Raw genomic sequence first — 19,374 nt, forward strand, 5'->3', positions numbered from 1 at the left:
CGTGAGGAAGAAAATTGACTTGCTAGTACTCTAGGCCAAAGGACTACTGTTCTTATGTTTCTTATTACTTTTACCCTCTTCCAAGTTGCTGAATCGAAGCTTCAGTCACTTGCAAATGTTCTCACCATCTGATTCTGTTTTTCTATGGGAGCTGATTCTGTACCTGAAAGTGATTGATTCTGTACCTGAAAGTGATTCTCTTTGATTCTCTAGCGTAAAATCTTAAAATCAGGATGGAGAATCACTTCACAGAATTAGAAGAAGCTACTTTTTTCAACTCACAGCCTCTTAGTTCATCTCAGAGAATCACTTCACAGAATCACCAAAGAATTACTTCTCTCTGAAAAACCGTTTGGCAAAGCTCCAATTGGATTTAGCAGAGAATTAGCTCTGGGAGCTCTACCAAACGCAGCCTCTTCCAAGCAGCTGAATTGGAAGCTTCGAATTCAATTGCAAACGGCGGTACAACATGTAGGTGCGGGTTAAGTGCAGGCCCATCCTTCGTGCAAAGGAACAAATGTCGACATAAAATTAGCTAGAAACAACACTCCGTGAATCAATTATGACTCGATACTTCTCTTATCCAGGGAAAAGGAAGCAGTACAACAGTTTTCAGCATGCTAGGTATGTAAGCATTGGTAGTAACTATCAACGAGACCATGCGAAAGCATCAACTCAGCTTAGCCAGCAATATGCAAGCAAAGTGTTCTGGAGGACTGCGGCTCAACTTAGCAACGGGGCAAACCATATTTCGCATGCACAGGCCAAGTACGGAGGTATGCTCCATCTCCATGCCTTACATTTCCAGAAGAGACTGCTGAAGCTCATACAGGACACAAAACTAAACCCGTTCCTTGAATGAGCCATTTTCTGCATACTTCATGTGATCAAATCTGATACTCTCCCACTGAACCTATATAAGGAAAACATACTGTTAAATTGTACAGTTCATCACAGCAGGTATAACACAAATCAAACAAAGTATACAGAGACTGCTGCATTTATGCATACTGATCATCTAGCAGACATAACACAAATCAAATAAAGAATACAAAGGATTTGGGCTCATGTTTAACTGGAGCTCCAGTGGAAGGCTATAAAACATGATGCAGAGAAATTCTTGATGAGAGTTCCTAACCATGAGGGAGTTAAAGCACTAAACTGTTCCTTGTTACATCTGGTGCTTCACTGAAAGTATCCAAGTGGTCTAACCAAGTCATGGACAAAGGTAGATTGAACTCTATAAGGGTGATAAAAGGGTCTAAATGATGAAATGAAAATGTACCATGGTCTGCATGAAGTAGTTCAATGCTTGGGACAGTAGAAATTTACGGAAAGTGCTTGGGAAGTTGACATTGTGACATTTTGCTATAATCACAGTTAAGCCCTTCTTCTATGATTATTTTTTTTTCTGATTGGTCACTGGAGGGAGAGAATCCCGCCTGAATTGCATTGATAAATTGTGGTATAGCCACATATCAATGACCTTTTTCTAGGAAAAACAAGTCAAACCCTACAATTGAAGAATATGAACAATGACCGATCCATCTTGTTGTATATAGTGTCGGAAAGTTTTATGAAAATTGAAAAATTGCTAAGTTATAAACACAAAGATAATTGAAAATCAATGGACACATGAAAGGAATTGAACATTTTTGTTGAATTCGTTGGGAATCCTTACCCCAACTCCTGCTTCAAAGCAGGCAATCCCCTCTGGTGCAAAGAAATACATCCAGCAATTTGTGTTGCTACGATATTGCCTTTTCCACTTAGATCACTGACGACCTTGCATCAATACAAGACATATAGACATATCACATTACATCTGAAGACTAGAAAGAGCAAACTGGGCTGTATTAAAGGTACCTATGTTTCTGGAAATTATAATTTCCGATGACACGAATTCTTCATGAACACAGAGTTGTCAGCCTACTTGCAGTTGTCAGCACAATCTAACTGAAGAGTTTCAGTTTGCTGATTTGTTGTCCTCCAAACTAGTCTTCAGGGAGGACTAGAAGCAACACTCTCTACAGTATCCCAAACACCTTTTTTGCTACTCTAGAGAGTGGTTCTCTTATTAAAGGTTGATTATCTGGCTTCTTAAGCCCATCTCCCCAAGTTATATCACCCTTGCCAACTTTTGTTCCCCTTGCTGGATTGGTATTATCTGGTGGTTCCTCCACAGTCATTTTTGTTGAGTATTCAACCTCCTCAGCCTTGGCTTTGTTATTATTAGCCATATCTGTTAAATAACCAACCTCTTTATTAATCTCAGCGGGGCTATTATTCTCATTAATTTCATAGACATTTTTGGACGACGGCAAAGGCGGCAGCAAAGGCATCTCTTTAGTCATGATGAGAGGCTCCACTGTGTCATCTGCAGAACTTTGACCTACATCAGCCGTCGGAGGCTGGTGCCCCTGTTGTTCTTCCTCTTCATAGTGATACAATTTGCCAAGAATCCTCCAAGTGACAGCATCCGGTGTGAGGCCATTTCTTTTCATCTCCTTAACTAACAGATATGCTTGCTTCTTCAATCCCTGCTTGCAGGCAGCATCTATGAGTATGTTGTAGCACACTACACCGGGAGCAACCCCACAATCCACCAATTCATACAAGAAATCGCATGCCTGTTCCAGTTTCCTATGTTTGCAGAGACCTCTGAAGATTGCACTGTACACATATTCATCATGTATCCCTGATGGCCAGACGACATTGTCCCATAATTCCTTTGCCTTCTCAAGCTGCCCCACATCACAGAGCCCTTTGATCACCACAGTATGAGTCACGGAATCAGCTGCAACGTTATTGGCATTCATATCCTCAAGCACCTGCATTGCTGTATCAACTTGCCCATGGCCAAACAGTCCCTTGAGGACACAATTGTAAGTGACAACAGTAGGGGAGCACCGGCGCCTAGGCATCAAAGTGTGCAGCACATTGAGGGCTTCTGCATGATCACCTGCATCCAGATATCCAGATATGAGAGTGGTGAAGGTAACAACATCAGGAGCACAAAACTTTCCGTTGAGCATGTCGTTGAGGATCCTCCTAGCCTCCTGGGCCCTCCCAGATTTGCAGAAGCCATGGATGACAGTGTTCATGGTGATCACATCCGGCTTGCATCCAGCCTGCAGCATGGATACAAGCACGCCAAGTTGCTCACTTGGGTTGTCCATGGCACGCAGGGCTCCAAGAAACACATTGTATATCCTTGTCCTGGTTTCGTCGCCAGCATCTCCACCCTCGTCCTGGCCACACTGAATGGTGTGTTGTAGCATCAGCTCCAGGACATCCTTCGCCTTGGCGAGCTCATTCTCACGGCACAGCTTGTCCACGAGCACCTTGTATGTCACCTCCCTTGGGCGATACCCAAAACGTGTGCCTTCCATCACCAGCTGGTGCGCCCTCAGGCATGCCCCAGGCTTTGGGCTGGTGCACAGCCCGTGAACGATGCAGTTGTAGGAGACGGCGCTTGGGCACAGACCCCTCTTCCTCATTATGTACACTATCCTGGACGCGCCATGGTGCTGCCCTGATCGGCACAGTGAGTCAATCATCTGCGCGTAGGCAAACTCGTCAGCCACGTGGCACTGCCTCTGCGGCATCTCCTCGGCGATCCGGAAAACGACGTGGAAGAATCCCTCGTCGCACAGGCACTGCACCAGATTGGCGAACGCGGCGTTTGTGACCTCCTGGTCCTCTAAAAGCTGATGGCCGTCTGAGTCTGCCATGGTCGGCCAGAGATTGTTGTCGACGAGGTCCATTGCGGCATAGACGTCGCGGGCGCGGAGGAACGCCTTGACGAGGAACGAGCGTGCGAGGGAGGTGGGGACCAACCCGCGTTGGGGCATTTCGTCGAGCAGCTTCTGCGCGGCGCGGGGGTCGGGGACGCGCGCGTATCCGCCGAGGAGCGCGGCGTAGGATGCGGCGTTGGGAGGCACGCGCATCCGGAGGTGGAGGCGGTGCGCGAGGAGGACGGGGATCGCCGGCGGGTCGGCGCGGCAGAGGTGCGCGAGGAGGCGGTTGTAGTTGGGGAGCGAGGGGACGAGCGCGGCGGCCTGGACGAGACGGAGCGTGAGGAGCGGCGTGCGGGCGCGGAGGAGGCGGCGCAGGAGGGCGTCCGCCGTGCGCGCGTCGAGGCGGGACGCGGCGGAGAGGAGGAGGAGGGAGACGCGGTGGTGCGCCTCGGCGGCGCGGCCCGACGCGCAGAGGTCGTCCACCAGGCGGAGCAGGTCCGGTTGCTGGTGTTGCGGTTGCAGGGATGGCAATGGAGGATTCGCGGTACCCATCGCCGACGCCGAGCCGCGCCCACTAGTCGGCTAGGCCACCATAGCTAATGCCGCCGACGAGCAGGCTGAAGTCGGCGAGCAGTTTGGTTGGCGGGCTCCCGGTCGGCCGGCGGCCATCAGTCGTCAGTTCAGGCTTCAGAGTTTCAACAAGCTACCCGGCCGTCGAACCAGCCCGAAAATGGAGGCTCACGGCCCAAAACGATCGACTCTCCCTTTCTTGGGCCAGTTCAAATCGCATGCTGGACAACGGGCTCCAATTTGCAGCCCAAGACATTCGTGTTGTCCAGCCCACCAGACAGGCTGTTGGAAAGGAGATCAGAGAGCCCGGCCTGGTGCGAGAAATCAGAGACGTCCCTGGTTGACCGCAGGCCTGCCAAGGCGCAGCGAGGCAGCGACAGACTGGCAGGATCAGCGGTGCTGTGACTCGGGGTGACGCCGAGCGACAGTGCGCTTGCGTCGTTGCGTGGCGTCTGCCCCACCGTTGCCCTAGACCATTGCCGCAAGCTACATGTCATTCAGGAGCCTGCCCCTGCCCCTGCCCCTGCCTCTGCCTGCGTGTGAGATGGAGATGGGCGCTTTCGCAGAATCCGACGCGCGCGGTGACATGGTAGCATGGAGGGGAGCGATGGAGTAGACCGACAGACTCGACGCAGCCATCCATCATCAAGCACTCACTCACTCAGCAGGCACTGGCAGAGAGCTTCCTGTCAGAGTTGACGCACTTCCACTCACTCCATCAGAGACACACCACCGTCGCATCAGCCAATCTCGAAACGAAACGAAAGCTTTTTTTCTCCGCTTCACTGCAGCCCGCGTACAGTGCAGTACAGTCGCTTGATGGTTTTGGCGTGGATGGAAATGGAGAGCAGTACGTTTCTGAATTCCGAAGGCAGCGCAGCTGTAGACGTTGCAGTTTCTCTCTGCAAATTCAGAGGCGGTGAATGCTGTAAATTCCGTCAGATCGCCCCCCCGCGAATCCCGGTTTCCATGGCTCGTCCGTGGAGGCTACGCTGCTTGCTTCAATGCAATGCTTCTTCCTCCCTGCGTCCCCCGGGAGACACGCATGGAGATCAGTGCACGCAGTACCTGACCTGATTCGATCTTGCCTTTGCGTGCGCGTCTTGCAATTGCTTTTCATCTTTGGCTAGTCGCCTACCCCTGCATGCAGGAGCAGGAGGACTGGAGCCCCGGCCTCCTCGTTGATCGGGAAACTGAATTGGACTGTGTAACCTGCCCGACAGCGGAAAGGAAGATGGCCATGCTCCTGCAAGTACGTGCACTCCTCGGTTGTTCCTTTCTGTGCTTTGCGCCATTGCCACAGCGAAAACGTTGCGTGCTGCATGCTCTCTCTCTCTCTCTGTGTGTGTGTGCAGTGGCTTGCACTTTTCCACTGAATTTTTTTGAAATTAACCAAAATTTGAAAATTTTACCATTGCCCTGTGCGCGCGCGCGTGATACATACGGTGCTAGCCCTGCTAGTGCTGCATCGATTTACGAGCAGGGTAGCAGGGAAGAGAAGATAGCTCAACAACCAGGCAGATGCGAATTTACAGCATTTCACAAAAATCTACAAATTTACTTGAACATAATTATAAAAAATTACATTATTCTAGTAACACAATAGTTCAAATTTCTGTGGTGACAAACAGAGCAAAGCAGTAGCAATTCTGTCTTATCTTGTATTGGGAAGCAAATAGATGTTACGATGCGAAACTCAAACTATAGCCAACAGATAAGTTGCAATTTCTTACGTTGAAGCTCAAAAAGTAAAAGTTTTACAAATTAAAATAATTCACTCTTTGCAGAAGATGTAGAGCTTTTATCCCTCTTTTCTCTTCATTTTATGTTTGAACTCTTTTATTTACAGTTTTACGAGCAAAGGCTTATAAGCTTCCACTACATCTTTTCCACCTCTGGGTGTGGGTGATTTATTAAGACACTTACTTTTCATTTTATCAAGCGCACCTATTTTTAGTATATGCACATGTTTCTACATTAAAAAAATAAATTAACCTTATATATGCATAATAACAAATGACATATGTACATGCAAATTTTTGTACAAAATTATGATCATGCATGAAGGAGATAATTAGCTTTGGAAAACATGTTCTCTTCTGTATTAGTTTAGACACATACATGAATATGTGTTTGTACAAACTTTTTAAGTGTGCATATTCTAAAACAGTGCACCGCATACAGTTTTCCTTTTTAAAAAATAACTGTTCCGTAATAGGTGTGAATAACCGTGCGTGCGTACAACCAAATACATATGTATCGTTTTGTCTCGAGATCTAGATCAGTGTAATTTTACCTATGTTATTTTTTAGGCTTTTTAGCTTACAAATGTCTGAGGTGTAGTTACATCATATCTAAGCTTTTCTGAATTTCCGTAAATCATATACCATTTGTATTTTGTAATGTGAAAATGGATTGAATTATTTTTACATCATGGATCGGCTTTTGTGTCTTTGCAAATCGCAAAGGCAAAGTGATTTCAAAATTGGATAAGTAAATGCTAACTTGGCTATATCGTCCCACACGTATAGAAGCACTCTCTCTGGCTGCGGGTGCACGCATCCTTAGTTGCATCCACCTTATTGCCCCTCCGCCATGCTAGAGGACCGTGTCACTTGAGTTCCAACACGTCCATAGCCTCGTCCCAAAAGCCCACGGTTCATCGCCAACGCCAACCAGTAGAAATGAGTTGACTGAGAATCGAATTAGTGGGTGAACACTACTACTAATATACTCAAAGTTACTTGTGATTGTAAATGGGCACCACAATTGCCACAAAGTTAATTGCTTATGCATAGTATATGCACCGTACCACTTGGTTCCCAATGTCCCTAGACTCATGCGAAAAGCCCAATGCAGATGAGGCACCACTAAAGACAACAAGTCAGCCAATAGAAATGAGTAGTAGACGAATTAGTGGCCATGCATGGCCCATGGGTTAGTCGTTGTACAATTTCCTGGACTGGGTGGCGATTTGGTATCACTTGATGACTTGATGTTCAACGACCAAATACCTTTAGCTCATGTCAAAAGTCCATGGATGATGCATCATCAACTAGTAGGAAATTAATGAGTGGAATAGAATTACAGGGTCAACAGAAATGGTTTATACAATTTCTCAGAAGGTTATTCCAGAACAGGCTACGGCTATACTGATACTCCATAGCATTGTTTTTTTAGTGTCATTAGTGTCTCTCTTTCAGGGCAACAGGAGTAAATCAAGGACAAATTAATTACCGACACGAATAGGAATAGAAATGTTGACTGCTGTTTGGCTTCGATACTCCGGTCCTAGTACTTGATTGCAAGTTTAACCAACCTCTGATGACTCATCTAATACATACAATCTCTTCCTTGATGAAAAATATTACCGGCACGAAGAATTAAAAGAGATAATCAAATAGAGGATCACCGGTAGACGACTGGCGGGTAAAAAATATAGAAGTCTGTAATGTGTAGTGCTGCATGCATATGCAAGGTGTGGACGACTGTTGCGAGCTGATTAATTCGCAACGAATTTACGTGGTACGCAATAGAACGCCGATCAACCATTGTATTGGATATCGAAAGTAATTGACACAACAAATCACGCTAGGTCGCGCCACGACGATATCCGGTAGACACTGAATGCTTGCAACTGACGCATCCATCCACCGTGCAGTTAACAATCGTCTGCTTGAGATAAACTAGGGTTAAAAAAAAAGCAATGCAGCACCCTCATCATTTTTACTTTGGCTGATGGTGTAATCATTTTCGGGCGCGCGCACTTGTGCGTCGATGACGTGCTCGCTTTTCAAATCTTTTTTTTTTTGGAGAGGTTGAATTTATTCAGTTCTGAACTTCTGATATAGCAACATTCACCACTTGGACTACATTTAAGTTTGAGTTTGACAGGATCAAGGACAAGAATTCGACAGGCCGTGTTTCGGATTTTTCTACCTACTGCGTCATAGTCGTACAATAAACAAAGGGAGACGGAAAAAAGGGGAAAATGACACATCTGATTTTCTGCTGCGGATGAGAAGAAGCTGCATGAAGCTACGAGGAGACAAATGGCAAGTAATTCTTCGCAGCATACTGCATACGTACAGAATAAACCATTAAGAAGAGCTAACAATTCCACAAAGCATGCATGCGCAGTGCAGCGTCTTTCTTCATTGAGAAGATGGATGAGCATGAATCAGTGTGCTAGTGACCACGAACTGAAGTTGTTGCATACCTGAACATGAACATGAAGGCGAGGGGTTCGTTGATGCTTGCAATTCAAGAATAGCGGCGAAGTGAGGAAGACCTTGATGGAGAAGGAGAACACGTGCAATATGTATACTAGCTGCTCCGGTCCATGGAGAGGAGAGGAGAGCGTATCCATGCACGTGCCCTGCTTCTCCAGCGTGGTCCTCCTCACTGATCTCATCCTTTCTTGAGCTCGATGGAAATGGTGAGGAGGAGTGCGGAGGAGGAAGAAGCCCCTCCCTTTTTATACATGTACGCGAGGCGCGGAGAGAGAAAACGAGATGGCGGTGGTGCGGGGTGTTGGAGCAGGTAACCAGTAATCTGCCTGGGTCATGGGAGGGAGCTCCATGGGAGGTGGAGGGAGCCTGTTGCCTGTTGGGAACAGAGAGAGGCTGTGAAGCAGAAGCAGAAGCTTTGCTTCGCTGGAACCTCTGTCGGGCCACTTATGCGTACGCGAGACGGCGAGAGGAAGGCGACCCCCAAATAATCCCTCCCTCTTGCAGTTGCACCTCACCTGAGACACGCAAGTATATAATGGCCCCCTGCATACGTGGACAGTGTGCCACGCAAGCCTCAGTCTCCCATGGAGATGTAAGGTGAGCTCGATCGTCGCTGACAAAGCAGCAGCCAGCAGTGGCCGGCTGTTGCACGGTGGATCGATCGATCAGCTTGTTACAGGCGGCCACGGGCCAACAACAAACTCGCTCAGCCATGCCATCGCCATGTGTTGGATCCTGTGAGGACAGCAACGCAACAGAGCCCGGAGCACGCCTCCGGTGACAGCGAGCGGTCATCATGCACGCAGGGCTTTTGCCGTTTGATAATCCGCTAATCTCCACATGCTGTGCCGTTGCAACCAAGATCGCCGCGGATTTTTCAGTCCTGTCGACGTAGTAGCTTTTGAGGTGTATGATACCAGTAGACGTGTCACATCAGATGTTCGGATGCTAATTAGAAGGACTAGATATGAGCTAATTATAAAACTAATTGCAGAACTCTTAGGCTAATTCCCAAGACAAATCTATTAAAACTAATTAATCAATCATTAGTAAATGGTTACTGCAGCACCACATTATCAAATCATGGACTAATTAGGCTTAATAGATTCGTCTCACGAATTAGATTCCATCTATGTAATTAGATTATGTTTAATACTTATAATTACTATCTAAATATCCGATGTAACAAATGCTAAAGTTTAGGACGTGGGAGCCAAACAAACCCTTACAAAGTTGGATCGAATTGAATTGGATGGAGCGCCTGCTGTTGCGCTCACTCACCAGCTACTCAACAAGGTCACGGCGCCATCGCGTACGATCCTGACCGCGATGGTTGGCCTGGGAATTGAGCGGCAGCAGGGACGTGGATCGAATCGGGACCAGTGGAGGCGACGCTAGCTGTAGGCGAGGCGGCCGGCAGCGGCCGTCCCCGTCCGGGCTGCCGGCGAGACGAGAGCATCACTTAATTCAGAGCGCTAGCATTTGGCAGACTCTGGTTTTGTCCGTTGATTAGGGACAGTTAAGTTTTTTCAAGAATTAAGATGCTTGTGGTTCTGGAAGATGATGGGAGTAGACCGTATGCATATGCAAAGGACGAGACCTAACTCGGTCATGTCATGGCTTGTATAGCACTATAGATGACCACGACCGCTGTTTCAGAAATTAAGGGACTGTTCAGATAGTAGGTTGTGTCACATCGGATGTTCGGATGCTAATTAGGAGGAATAAATATGAGCTAATTATAAAACTAATTGCAGAACCTTATGCTAATTCGCGAGACGAATCTATTAAGCCTAATTAATCCATCATTAGCAAATGGTTACTGTAGCACCATATTGTCAAATTATGGACTAATTAGGCTTAATAGATTCGTCTCGCGAATTAGGCCCCCTTTGGCACGGCTCATCCCAAAACGGCTTCACCGGTGAAGCCAAAGCCGGTGAAGCCAAAAAAACTGGCTTCACCCGGCTTCTAGTTCATTTTAGTCCCGGCTTACAAAACGGCTTCACGCTACAGTGTCTCGATTTGCGTGAAATAGATGAAGCCAAAGCCGAAATAAGCCGTGCCAAAGAGGGCCTTAGACTTCATTTGTGCAATTAGTTTTGTAATTAGCCTATGTTTAATACTCCTAATTAGCATCCAAACATCCAATATGACAGGTGCTAAACTTTAGTGGGGTGTATCGAAACACCCCTAACTAAATAAAAGTGTGGATGATGATCACGACTTTTGTGTAAGACAACTAAACTACCTACTCCTGTGTTGTCCGTTCATGCGTCAGCATCCATGTGTATGTAATTAAGCAGTAAAGTGCAGGCCATGCATTATGCATCAGCAAGGCCTGTTCCAATCCCTTTTTGACACGCACAGCTAGTAGCTGCTGCTCGATCCAGCCGAAGCCCCGAGCGCAGGGCGCTGTCGCGATTAGCCACGACCCACAGGAGTGGCCTCGACCTCGAGCGCTGAAACCCTGGTGGATCTCACGGGACACACACGCAAAGAAAAGAGTTGGGTTGCGTATCCCGGGATGCACCCCCCCCCCCCCCCCCCCCCCCCCCCCCCCCCCCCCCCCCCCCCCCCCCCCCCCCCCCCCCCCCCCCCCCATCGGCAGCGGATGCGGGGAATGGATGGATGGACAGCGAGAGTGGGAGACGGCCGGCTCGGGCGGAGGAAAACCACAGCAACAAGAGAAGGGATGGTGACAGTGGTGGACGGGATCCAGGGCCAAACTCTCGAGACTGATTGGCCCGGGGCGCGTAACGTTTTCTCTTTGCGCTCGAGTGCGGAGGCCTTCTTCCCATCATCTTCACCCATCCAACTCCATGGATGTGATCTGATCTCATCCAGGGAAATGGATTTATGACCGTTTACCCGACGCACGCCACGCCACGCCACCCCACCCCACCAACGGGGGAGGGGAGACCTACCGCCATCAAATCAATTTATTTGGATCTGGCGGACGGACGAGTTATTTGGATGCGGGATGCCGTGATGGCTACCGCCTGACACGACACCATGGTTAAACCGAACATGAAAATAACCATTAGACATCGGCCTCTTGGAGTTACCACGCGGATCACTGCATATCATTACGCCGTAGTGTTTTTTCTAAGAAAAAAGTTAGCTCATTCGTTCACTGTTCCAGAGTTTACGACGGCATGGATACCAACAGGGATACATTGCCGGTGGATAGAATAAGCAGCAAGCTCACTCGATCTAGCCAGCAAATGAGCCACCTCATTAGCACTACATCTTACATGAACAAAAACAACATAAATAAATTCACTCACCAAAGATTTTGATGTCAGCGACAATAAAGCCTATAGTACGTGGATCTACCTTTGGCAGCAGCATTCACCTTCTTGATCAAGGTCAGACAATCGGATTGAAAAACCAACCTGTTGAAATCTTCCACCCGAGCAAGATTGACAGCAGTTCTTAATGCTAGTGCTTCAGCAATCTACGGTGTGGTAACACACCGTGAAACGACTGACGACAAGCTGCTAGAAACATATTTTGATGGTCCCAAATCACCACACCACACGCCGAGCTTGAGGAGGAAGAAAAGACTGACGCATCAACATTCACACAAACCAAGCTAAGTGGAACCCACTTCTGATCGAGGTTGCTTTTGGGTTGCACACCTTAAAGAATGAATTGGTTTAAGACAATGGCATCATGATCGTATCCACATATACTTGTGTCTTCTTAACAAGTGATTTGTGGCAACCTTTACTTTCAGAATTCCTAACATCATTGCGGGCCTCCCACGTACGCTAGCACACAACTGCGAAAACAACAGCTTGAGTTTCATTGCATCTTTTCAATAACCATAGTCTTGCATTACTCAGATTCTTCCTACTTAGATAGTTAGATGTATGTCATACTGATGCTTTATAGGATCCAAACTGTCGAGGCAAATTGGCACATCAAAAAACAATGTTCATCCCAGTGTTGGTTGCCGGGGAAAACAAAAGAAAAAGGAAAGGGATCAGCTGCTGCATGCAGCGGACTGCTTATTCCGTGGAACATCTTGTTTTTGGGGTGGTCGGGCCGCCGGACTCAATTCGGTCGGGCTGCGAGAAGCAGCAATTGCTATACTTTTGGGCCAAACTTACTAGCTGGTTTGAGCCCACGCTCAGCCTGGCGCGGCGTTCCAATGTTTTCTTCACGGAAAGCCCATGAACTGGGTGTGCGTTCAAAGGCCCAGTTGAAAGAGAGAGCAGGGCCGTTTCGACATCAATGCAGGGATGCCACTGCGACACCCTCTCTCTGCTGCTGAATTCAGCAGGGATCACGCTGCGGAAAGCAAAGCACCCCACCCGCATCATGATCCGCCCACCCCCTGGGCAGTGGCACGCCTGAAAAGCTCGCGACCACGACGACGAATCCAATTCTTTCTCCCCGACAGGAGCGACGCTCGATGGACAGACACTAACAGCTTACCATGGGGGAAAACCAAAACCATTCCTGCTGCACTGCACAGTAGCTCCAATGGAAAACTGCGTCACGAGTTGGCAGCCGCGCACAAAGCACCAGTGGAGAGTACACCCAGCCGGCCAGTCCTCGGAGTGGAGTGGGGCACTCGTTTCTGATCTGATCCGTGACGGCCTCGCTTGGCTCGGATGCTGCTAGTGCCAACAAATTATGCCAGCACCCGCTGAGCCTCATCAGTCTCACTGCCTGAGCATGCCAACCGATTAACTGTTTTCCTATAGCGGCATCATCCCTAGATCGCCCAGCTGGCCGTGCTGTTCCTGATGCTGTTTGCCGGAGTAAACAACTGCCGACATGCGTGGCACCTTGTCGTTTACAATTCCTCGAGCAGTTGAGCACCTAGCCCGTGAGTGCAGTGCACCAACCGCAGCACGGAGCATCCAGATCTGCTTCAGAAAAGCGTAAGGATCGAATTTATCCCAAACAAAGTTGGCAATCATCACGAGTTCACCACTGCATTCCCATTCTTTTCTGAAACGATAGGTGCTCTCATGCGAGACCGTGTTTTAATTTGTGCTACGCGGCGCACATCTGATAGTTGCTCCGATCCTCAACCACCACCGATTGACTCGACCGAGGTCAAAGCAAGACGACGCAGTTAAAATTGCTATTCAACCCGGTGCTGTTAGTTATCTTGAGTAAGTAGTAAAACTGGTGGTACTAAGTGCGTGCCTTTCACTACCTGCTTTCCGGGTCTACATATAGAGAGTCCTTCCTTAAACTAGCAAGAATCCAGGCGACCAAAGCAAAGTGGCATCCGGTTGCATTGCGCTCCGACAGATGGCATCCAAGGCCGTCCTTCTCCTCGCGGCGGCCGCGGTCGCCGCGGCGTGCGTTCTCGGCACCTCGGAGGCCAGGCTCGGCAAGCTAGGCCGGCTCGTCATCACCGGCGTCGTGCCCTGCAACACCGGCAGCCTCATCGACATCGCCACCTCCCCCGTCTTCCCGAGTACGTGCTAGCTGCTCATCACCACTTCTACTCAGTCGCTCCTGCTCCTGGAGCTAGCTTCTTTGGCTCACGCCAAGCTCTTGGGTTGTTTTCTTCGATGCTGCATGCAGACGCGGACGTGGAGCTGCGGTGCGCGGGAAGGATGGTGGCGGGCGCGACCACCAACACCAACGGGACCTTCTCCATGGAGCTGGACATGACGAGCGCGCTGGCGGCCTTCATCGGCGGGTGCACGCTGGTGGTGGACACGCCGCTCATCAAGTGCAACGCCGACCTCACCGACGTCGGGACCCTCGTCTCCTACCTGCAGGGCCCGCTCACGCGGCTGCTCGGCGGCATCTTCCACCTCTTCCCCGCCGGATTCTCCTTCCACGCCCGGCGAGAATAATCAGCTACTAGGATGCAACATGGTCTCATGTTCTCTCGTCTGTCTCTACCCAGCCTTCCTGGAAATGGATTCATACAATGGTCGTACTTGTACTCTACAACAGATGTGGTGATCTCTGTAAGTCCAAGGTTGTTCAGTCTTCAGTGTAGGTATATGCTACTGTAGTACGCAAGATTGTTAGTATCGAGTCACAATCAAACTGGATCGTTGGGACGACGATTCTCATACAGTCATACTGTAACTTAAGAAGCTTATTGGCAGCGGTAGTCCTGCTACCCGCTATCAACTGCATGTTTTTGGACATTCGTGTGTACTAGAAATCATAGGGAAATTGATCCAAGTTCTGAAGTTTTTGTTGCGTCTTATGCATGCATGACTAACATCGATACCGTTGGCCACCATTCTTTTCTGAAGATAAACCTGTCCCCCTGCATAGTAATCTTGAGCTTATCTACCACCCTAAATAAGGGAAATTTGATGATGCTGGGAAAACACGTTACACGCCTGATGATTGTTGCTTGCTTGGAAGAGAATCTTCTTGTGTATTAAGCGGGACTCGCTAGTGAGTTCGCCTTTTGGCTGACACTGGGATTTTTTTTTTCTGAACGACTGGTAAAAGGTGCGCTGGAAACAAAGATATCCTTTCTTCCTTGCTTTCTAAAGACTAAAGAAAACATAAAGGCAAAAAAGAAGAAGAAAGAAATAGCACTACTCACAAAAGTTGAGTGTAGCATGCGCCCTTACCTAACTGCAGCACTGCTTTTCATCATTTCACTTCCACCCTCTGAAGACAAATAATACCAAAATTTAGTTACCATATGATGCTGAGGGTACGCTTTATTTTTCAAATCAAATTGAAGACCCAGTGAGGATAAGAACAACAGAAGCCAATGACGTTCTGCACATGCCCGGAGACCGGAGTCACAGTGGTTAGCTACTCATCCTGCACATATTTGCAGTCACCGCTCAGCACTACCACCAATCTTCCGCCGTCAGAAATGCAGAAGTAAAGACTAAAGAGCACATTCTTTATTTTTGTTCTGTGCATCACGGTCCTACGTGACAAGCGCTAAATCGTGGATAACCGCACTTAATCAAAGCCGATAGCATAAATAATCAAGAGATGAAATCAAACTCTGCCTCCAAGCTGTATCATATATACACGCACACTCTCAACTGAAGAACTGAAGTACGCGCAGTTAACATACAGCTAGCGCACAACCGCTTCTCTTCCAGTACCCATGGCGTCCAAGAGGGGCCTCCTGCTGGTGATCGGGGTCGCGGTAGCGATCGTGCTCGCATCTGGCGCGCCGCCTGTCCAGCCGCCGCGCATCCAAGCCGACGTCGTCGTGATGGGCTTCGTGCCCTGCAACAACGGCACGTCCATGAGAACGGGCTCTGCTCCAGGGTTCGCAGGTCCCCGCGAGCTCTAACCCAACCGTTATAGCTTGCTTTTAGATTGGTGCCCGATTTGTCGGTGACCGTGCTTGTTACCATGGCACGTGCAGGCGCGGTGGTGCAGCTGCAGTGCACGGACGGCGCCGACCTGGCGGCCAACGCGACGACGGACGGCAAGGGGAGATTCCGCATGGCGGTGAACACGACGGTGGCGCCGTCGAGCGTCGCAAGCTACTGCGACCTCGTTGTGGACACACCGCTGGCCTCCTGCAACCCGGCGCTCCCGGCGACCGGGATGCTCCAGTCCGACCTCCGGCTCCTCGTCAGCATGGTCTTCTTCCCGCGGGGCTTCTCCTACGTCTCGGCGCCGTCGACCGATTAGCCACACAGCTTCTATCGAGTGGGTGTCACGCGCCGGCACTCTTCAACAAATCGATGATCGAGCAGTATACAGGCACGGGGTTTTGTATCGGCTTGAACAACTAAATATTTGGCCATTTGCAAGATGCGAAATAAAATGGCACTTGAGAAGAAATTCCCCAACTATCCCATTAAAATGATATATTCTGGTCTCTCCCTTTCTGCGGAAGTGGAGCTCCGTGCTGAGAGGAAACAAAAGAGACCGGGTTCCTTGATCGAGTGATGCGCTAAGATTCAGGGCTCAAGGTTGGGTATTAGCTGTAGCCCCTGCGCACCTGGAGAGAGCTTTGGGGTGGCACAACGGCCGACAATGGAGGCCGTAGAGGTGGCGGAAGAGGGGAGACGGTCTTAATGATATGACGGCCGACATAGAATTCAAAAAGACTTTCTTACAAGTATATTTTTTACCGCATAAATAAATGTTTAGTATAGTAGTTTTGGTCCAAGTGTTACCCTACAAAAGAAAATAGTAGGACTTGAAAAGGTCTACTAAATTTGGCCTAGCCAAAAAAAACCCATCATATCATTCAAATCACACGAGCTAAAAGCCTAGCCCATCTCAGTGTCTGGAGACCTCCCTTTATGATTGTGTACACTTACAGAATTGTTGATTTGGTATGGCAAATTATATAAAAACAACTTCGTCAGCAGTCTCTGAACTGAGCGCAGCTCATCTGGTGTGATGGAACCTGCCCGAGGGATAAGGGTACCTATTGCTCCCCACCGATCAGGATACTGGTCGGTCCTGACAGGTGAGCCCGTCCGACCACGCCGTGCGGGCCAAGGCATGAACATACGTGGAGCACAAGTTCGGAGGTCGGGTGAACATTCTGTCCGGATATCACGGGATACTTGTTGTAAACCGACTCAAATTGCTTTCCATGTAATAACCGACTAGGATTAGATCCTATCCGATTGTAACCCTAGGTCATCAGCATATATAAGGCGGCCAGGGGTGCCCCTCGAGGTTAACGCAATTTACCCCATGGCACGTTAACTCTTCGCACCTGCGATCAACAATACAATCCACCAGAACACAGGACGTAGGGTACTACTCTCCGGAGGCTCGAACCTGTCTAAACCTTGCGTCCTGTGTTACATTCAAGTTCTTGGTCTTACGATCTCCCCCGCCTACAAATCTACCACCTAGGTAATCCCCTAGTTGACTGCTGGTCACTAAATCCGACAGTTAGCGGGCCAGGTAGGGGTGATTGTGAGATCCTCCCCAGCGAGCTCGATGGCATCCCGCCCCGGCATCATTTTCCCTGAGAACATGAATGACTTCCTCGCCAATCCTATCCAGCTCCGCTTTGGGAGCATGCCAGTGGACTCCAACTCCGCCGCCTCCATCGCCGACTCGGTGTCTGCTACCAACTCAGCATCCGTCGGACCTGCATCAACGGAGTAAGATCTTCACTCGAGGATCATCAAGCCGCTTGCCTAGCAGGTCGGTGATCTCTCTCTCCTAGAGAGGATCCCGCGCATACTCATGGCAACCCGCCCACCCACACCCTCCGATCTAATCGCGGGGCTAGATCGCATCGGCAACATCATTGCTGAGTGCATCAACCTTTCTGATGCGGTACTACGCCTCGGAAGGTCGGCACAGGGCTCTCCCCATGCCCCTTTTGTCATCAAGAACTCGGCTGTCATGTTTTTCGAAAAACCCGTGCAGTCTTTCTAGATTCAATCTGACGGCCCACCCAGGTTCTGGACTGCGGCGAGTTCCAAGTCCCTCGCTTCGCCCTAACCCCAAACCCTTACGGCGAGGGCGACAACGGAAGCTCTACGTCAGTAGGTCAGGAAGTCTTCGCTGTCTTCGCCGATGAACCTTCTCATGATGGAAAAACTTCCTCCCAGGAGGAAGGGCCAACGAGAGGAATTGAGATCGCGGCAGGCACCGCCAACAGGAATGAGACGAGCAAGTTCGTCAGCCGTTTGCCGCCCCTGCAATGGTCGGCATACCGCCCGTCCCACCGGCACCTAACAACGGCAACTATGGTGGCCAGGACGATGCAGGAGGTCGGCAAAGGCGCCCTAACCCCCTGCGTGCTCGCAATCTACATGCCGACTTAAAACAAGCCGGCTACAATGTCTTTACCACACCCTAGGCCAACCTGGGGGTGTCTTTGCCGATCTGGAAAACCTTCCGAATTCAGAGCAACTACAGTGGATCCGGGTGCACCTCCGTGTTGCTAATGCCCAGATAGAGGAAAAGGCCCAGTCCCTAGCGTGCTCAAGAAGCTGATCGTCGCACTCAAGATCTACATCTACCCGGCATTCTCGAAGCCGATCTACTCAGAGTAGATCCGATCATAGTCGAGCTGACCACAGTCGCCACAAGGGAGGCCGGCTTGAACCCATTCAAGAGGAGGAGGTGGTCCAGTCCAAGGCAATGACCACCATCCTGACGACGACGACCGCTGACCAGATAACCACCACCGCGACAACTGCCGTCATGACAGCTAGGAGACGGTGAACGCCACGGTCGGCCTAGTCGTCAACCTGACCGCGATCTCTACGACCGCCATGACCTCCGTGGTGAGCTCAAGGACCGTCACTAGGAGTAGGATGAGGCGGAGCTCCAGTGGTGCGCCCAATACAACTGTGACTTCGGTGCTCTAGGCGGTCGTCAACCAGCCAAAATGCGACGTGGAGTAGGAGGCCCGCAACCGTCGGGAGGAGGAGCTACGCCACCGCGACGATTGCGACCGTCGCTATGGCACCCCTGGCAATGCCTACAACCCACCCCAGCATGACAACGTGTGACATCTCAAGTAATTAAGAGCCAAATCAAGAAAAATTAAGAAATAAGTCAAAGAAAAATCAAAATGGTTGTGTTAAACACCCTTGTAATGATGCTCACTTAGGAAGCAAATAAAAACAAATTTTATACAAGAACTCAATTTTTTTCCAATATAAAAGTGATAGATCTCTTCAAATGGAGCAACTTTTATAATTGGAACTTTTCTTTATTTTGAGTGGAAGGTACTCAAAAATTGAGAAGAAGTTTGGACAAAAATCAAATCATTTTCAAACCCAGTTTTGGCCGGCGTTCCACCAAACTTCTCCCAAGTTTATCTCCAAGTTCATCAAGTTTTTTCATATGTCAGCTTTTACAAAAGTTGTAGCCTCTACTTTGAACTCCAACTTTTATATTTGGAGATTCAAATGTGTAGT

The 19,374-nt window shown here is 49.1% G+C and overlaps 3 protein-coding genes across 4 annotated transcripts; 2 read left to right on the forward strand and 1 right to left on the reverse strand.

Moving 5' to 3' along the window:
• Window positions 1-552: 552 nt before the first annotated feature.
• LOC117843492 (uncharacterized) lies at window positions 553-4,403 on the reverse strand. Of its 2 annotated transcripts, none has more exons than XM_034724099.2 (3): window positions 1,867-4,403; window positions 1,682-1,777; window positions 553-913 (listed from the first exon to the last, which is right to left on the reverse strand). In XM_034724099.2, the coding sequence occupies exon 1, from the start codon at window positions 4,290-4,292 to the stop codon at window positions 2,028-2,030; it is 2,265 nt and encodes a 754-aa protein (XP_034579990.1). In that variant the 5' UTR covers window positions 4,293-4,403; the 3' UTR covers window positions 553-913; window positions 1,682-1,777; window positions 1,867-2,027. The 2 variants fall into 2 exon arrangements, with proteins under 2 accessions (XP_034579990.1, XP_034579989.1); XM_034724098.2 differs by having other exon boundaries at window positions 1,682-1,785.
• A 9,205-nt stretch (window positions 4,404-13,608) lies between these two features.
• LOC117842300 (phylloplanin) lies at window positions 13,609-14,677 on the forward strand. The gene is made up of 2 exons (XM_034722692.2): window positions 13,609-13,988; window positions 14,099-14,677. The coding sequence occupies exons 1-2, from the start codon at window positions 13,820-13,822 to the stop codon at window positions 14,374-14,376; spliced, it is 447 nt and encodes a 148-aa protein (XP_034578583.1). The 5' UTR covers window positions 13,609-13,819; the 3' UTR covers window positions 14,377-14,677.
• An 825-nt stretch (window positions 14,678-15,502) lies between these two features.
• LOC117842301 (phylloplanin) lies at window positions 15,503-16,309 on the forward strand. The gene is made up of 2 exons (XM_034722693.1): window positions 15,503-15,792; window positions 15,885-16,309. Exons 1-2 carry the CDS (start codon window positions 15,618-15,620, stop codon window positions 16,154-16,156), a joined length of 447 nt encoding a protein of 148 aa, XP_034578584.1. The 5' UTR covers window positions 15,503-15,617; the 3' UTR covers window positions 16,157-16,309.
• Window positions 16,310-19,374: the final 3,065 nt, after the last annotated feature.

Source organism: Setaria viridis, chromosome 2 (assembly GCF_005286985.2).
Source record: "Setaria viridis chromosome 2, Setaria_viridis_v4.0, whole genome shotgun sequence".
NCBI classification, from domain to species: Eukaryota; Viridiplantae; Streptophyta; class Magnoliopsida; order Poales; family Poaceae; genus Setaria; species Setaria viridis.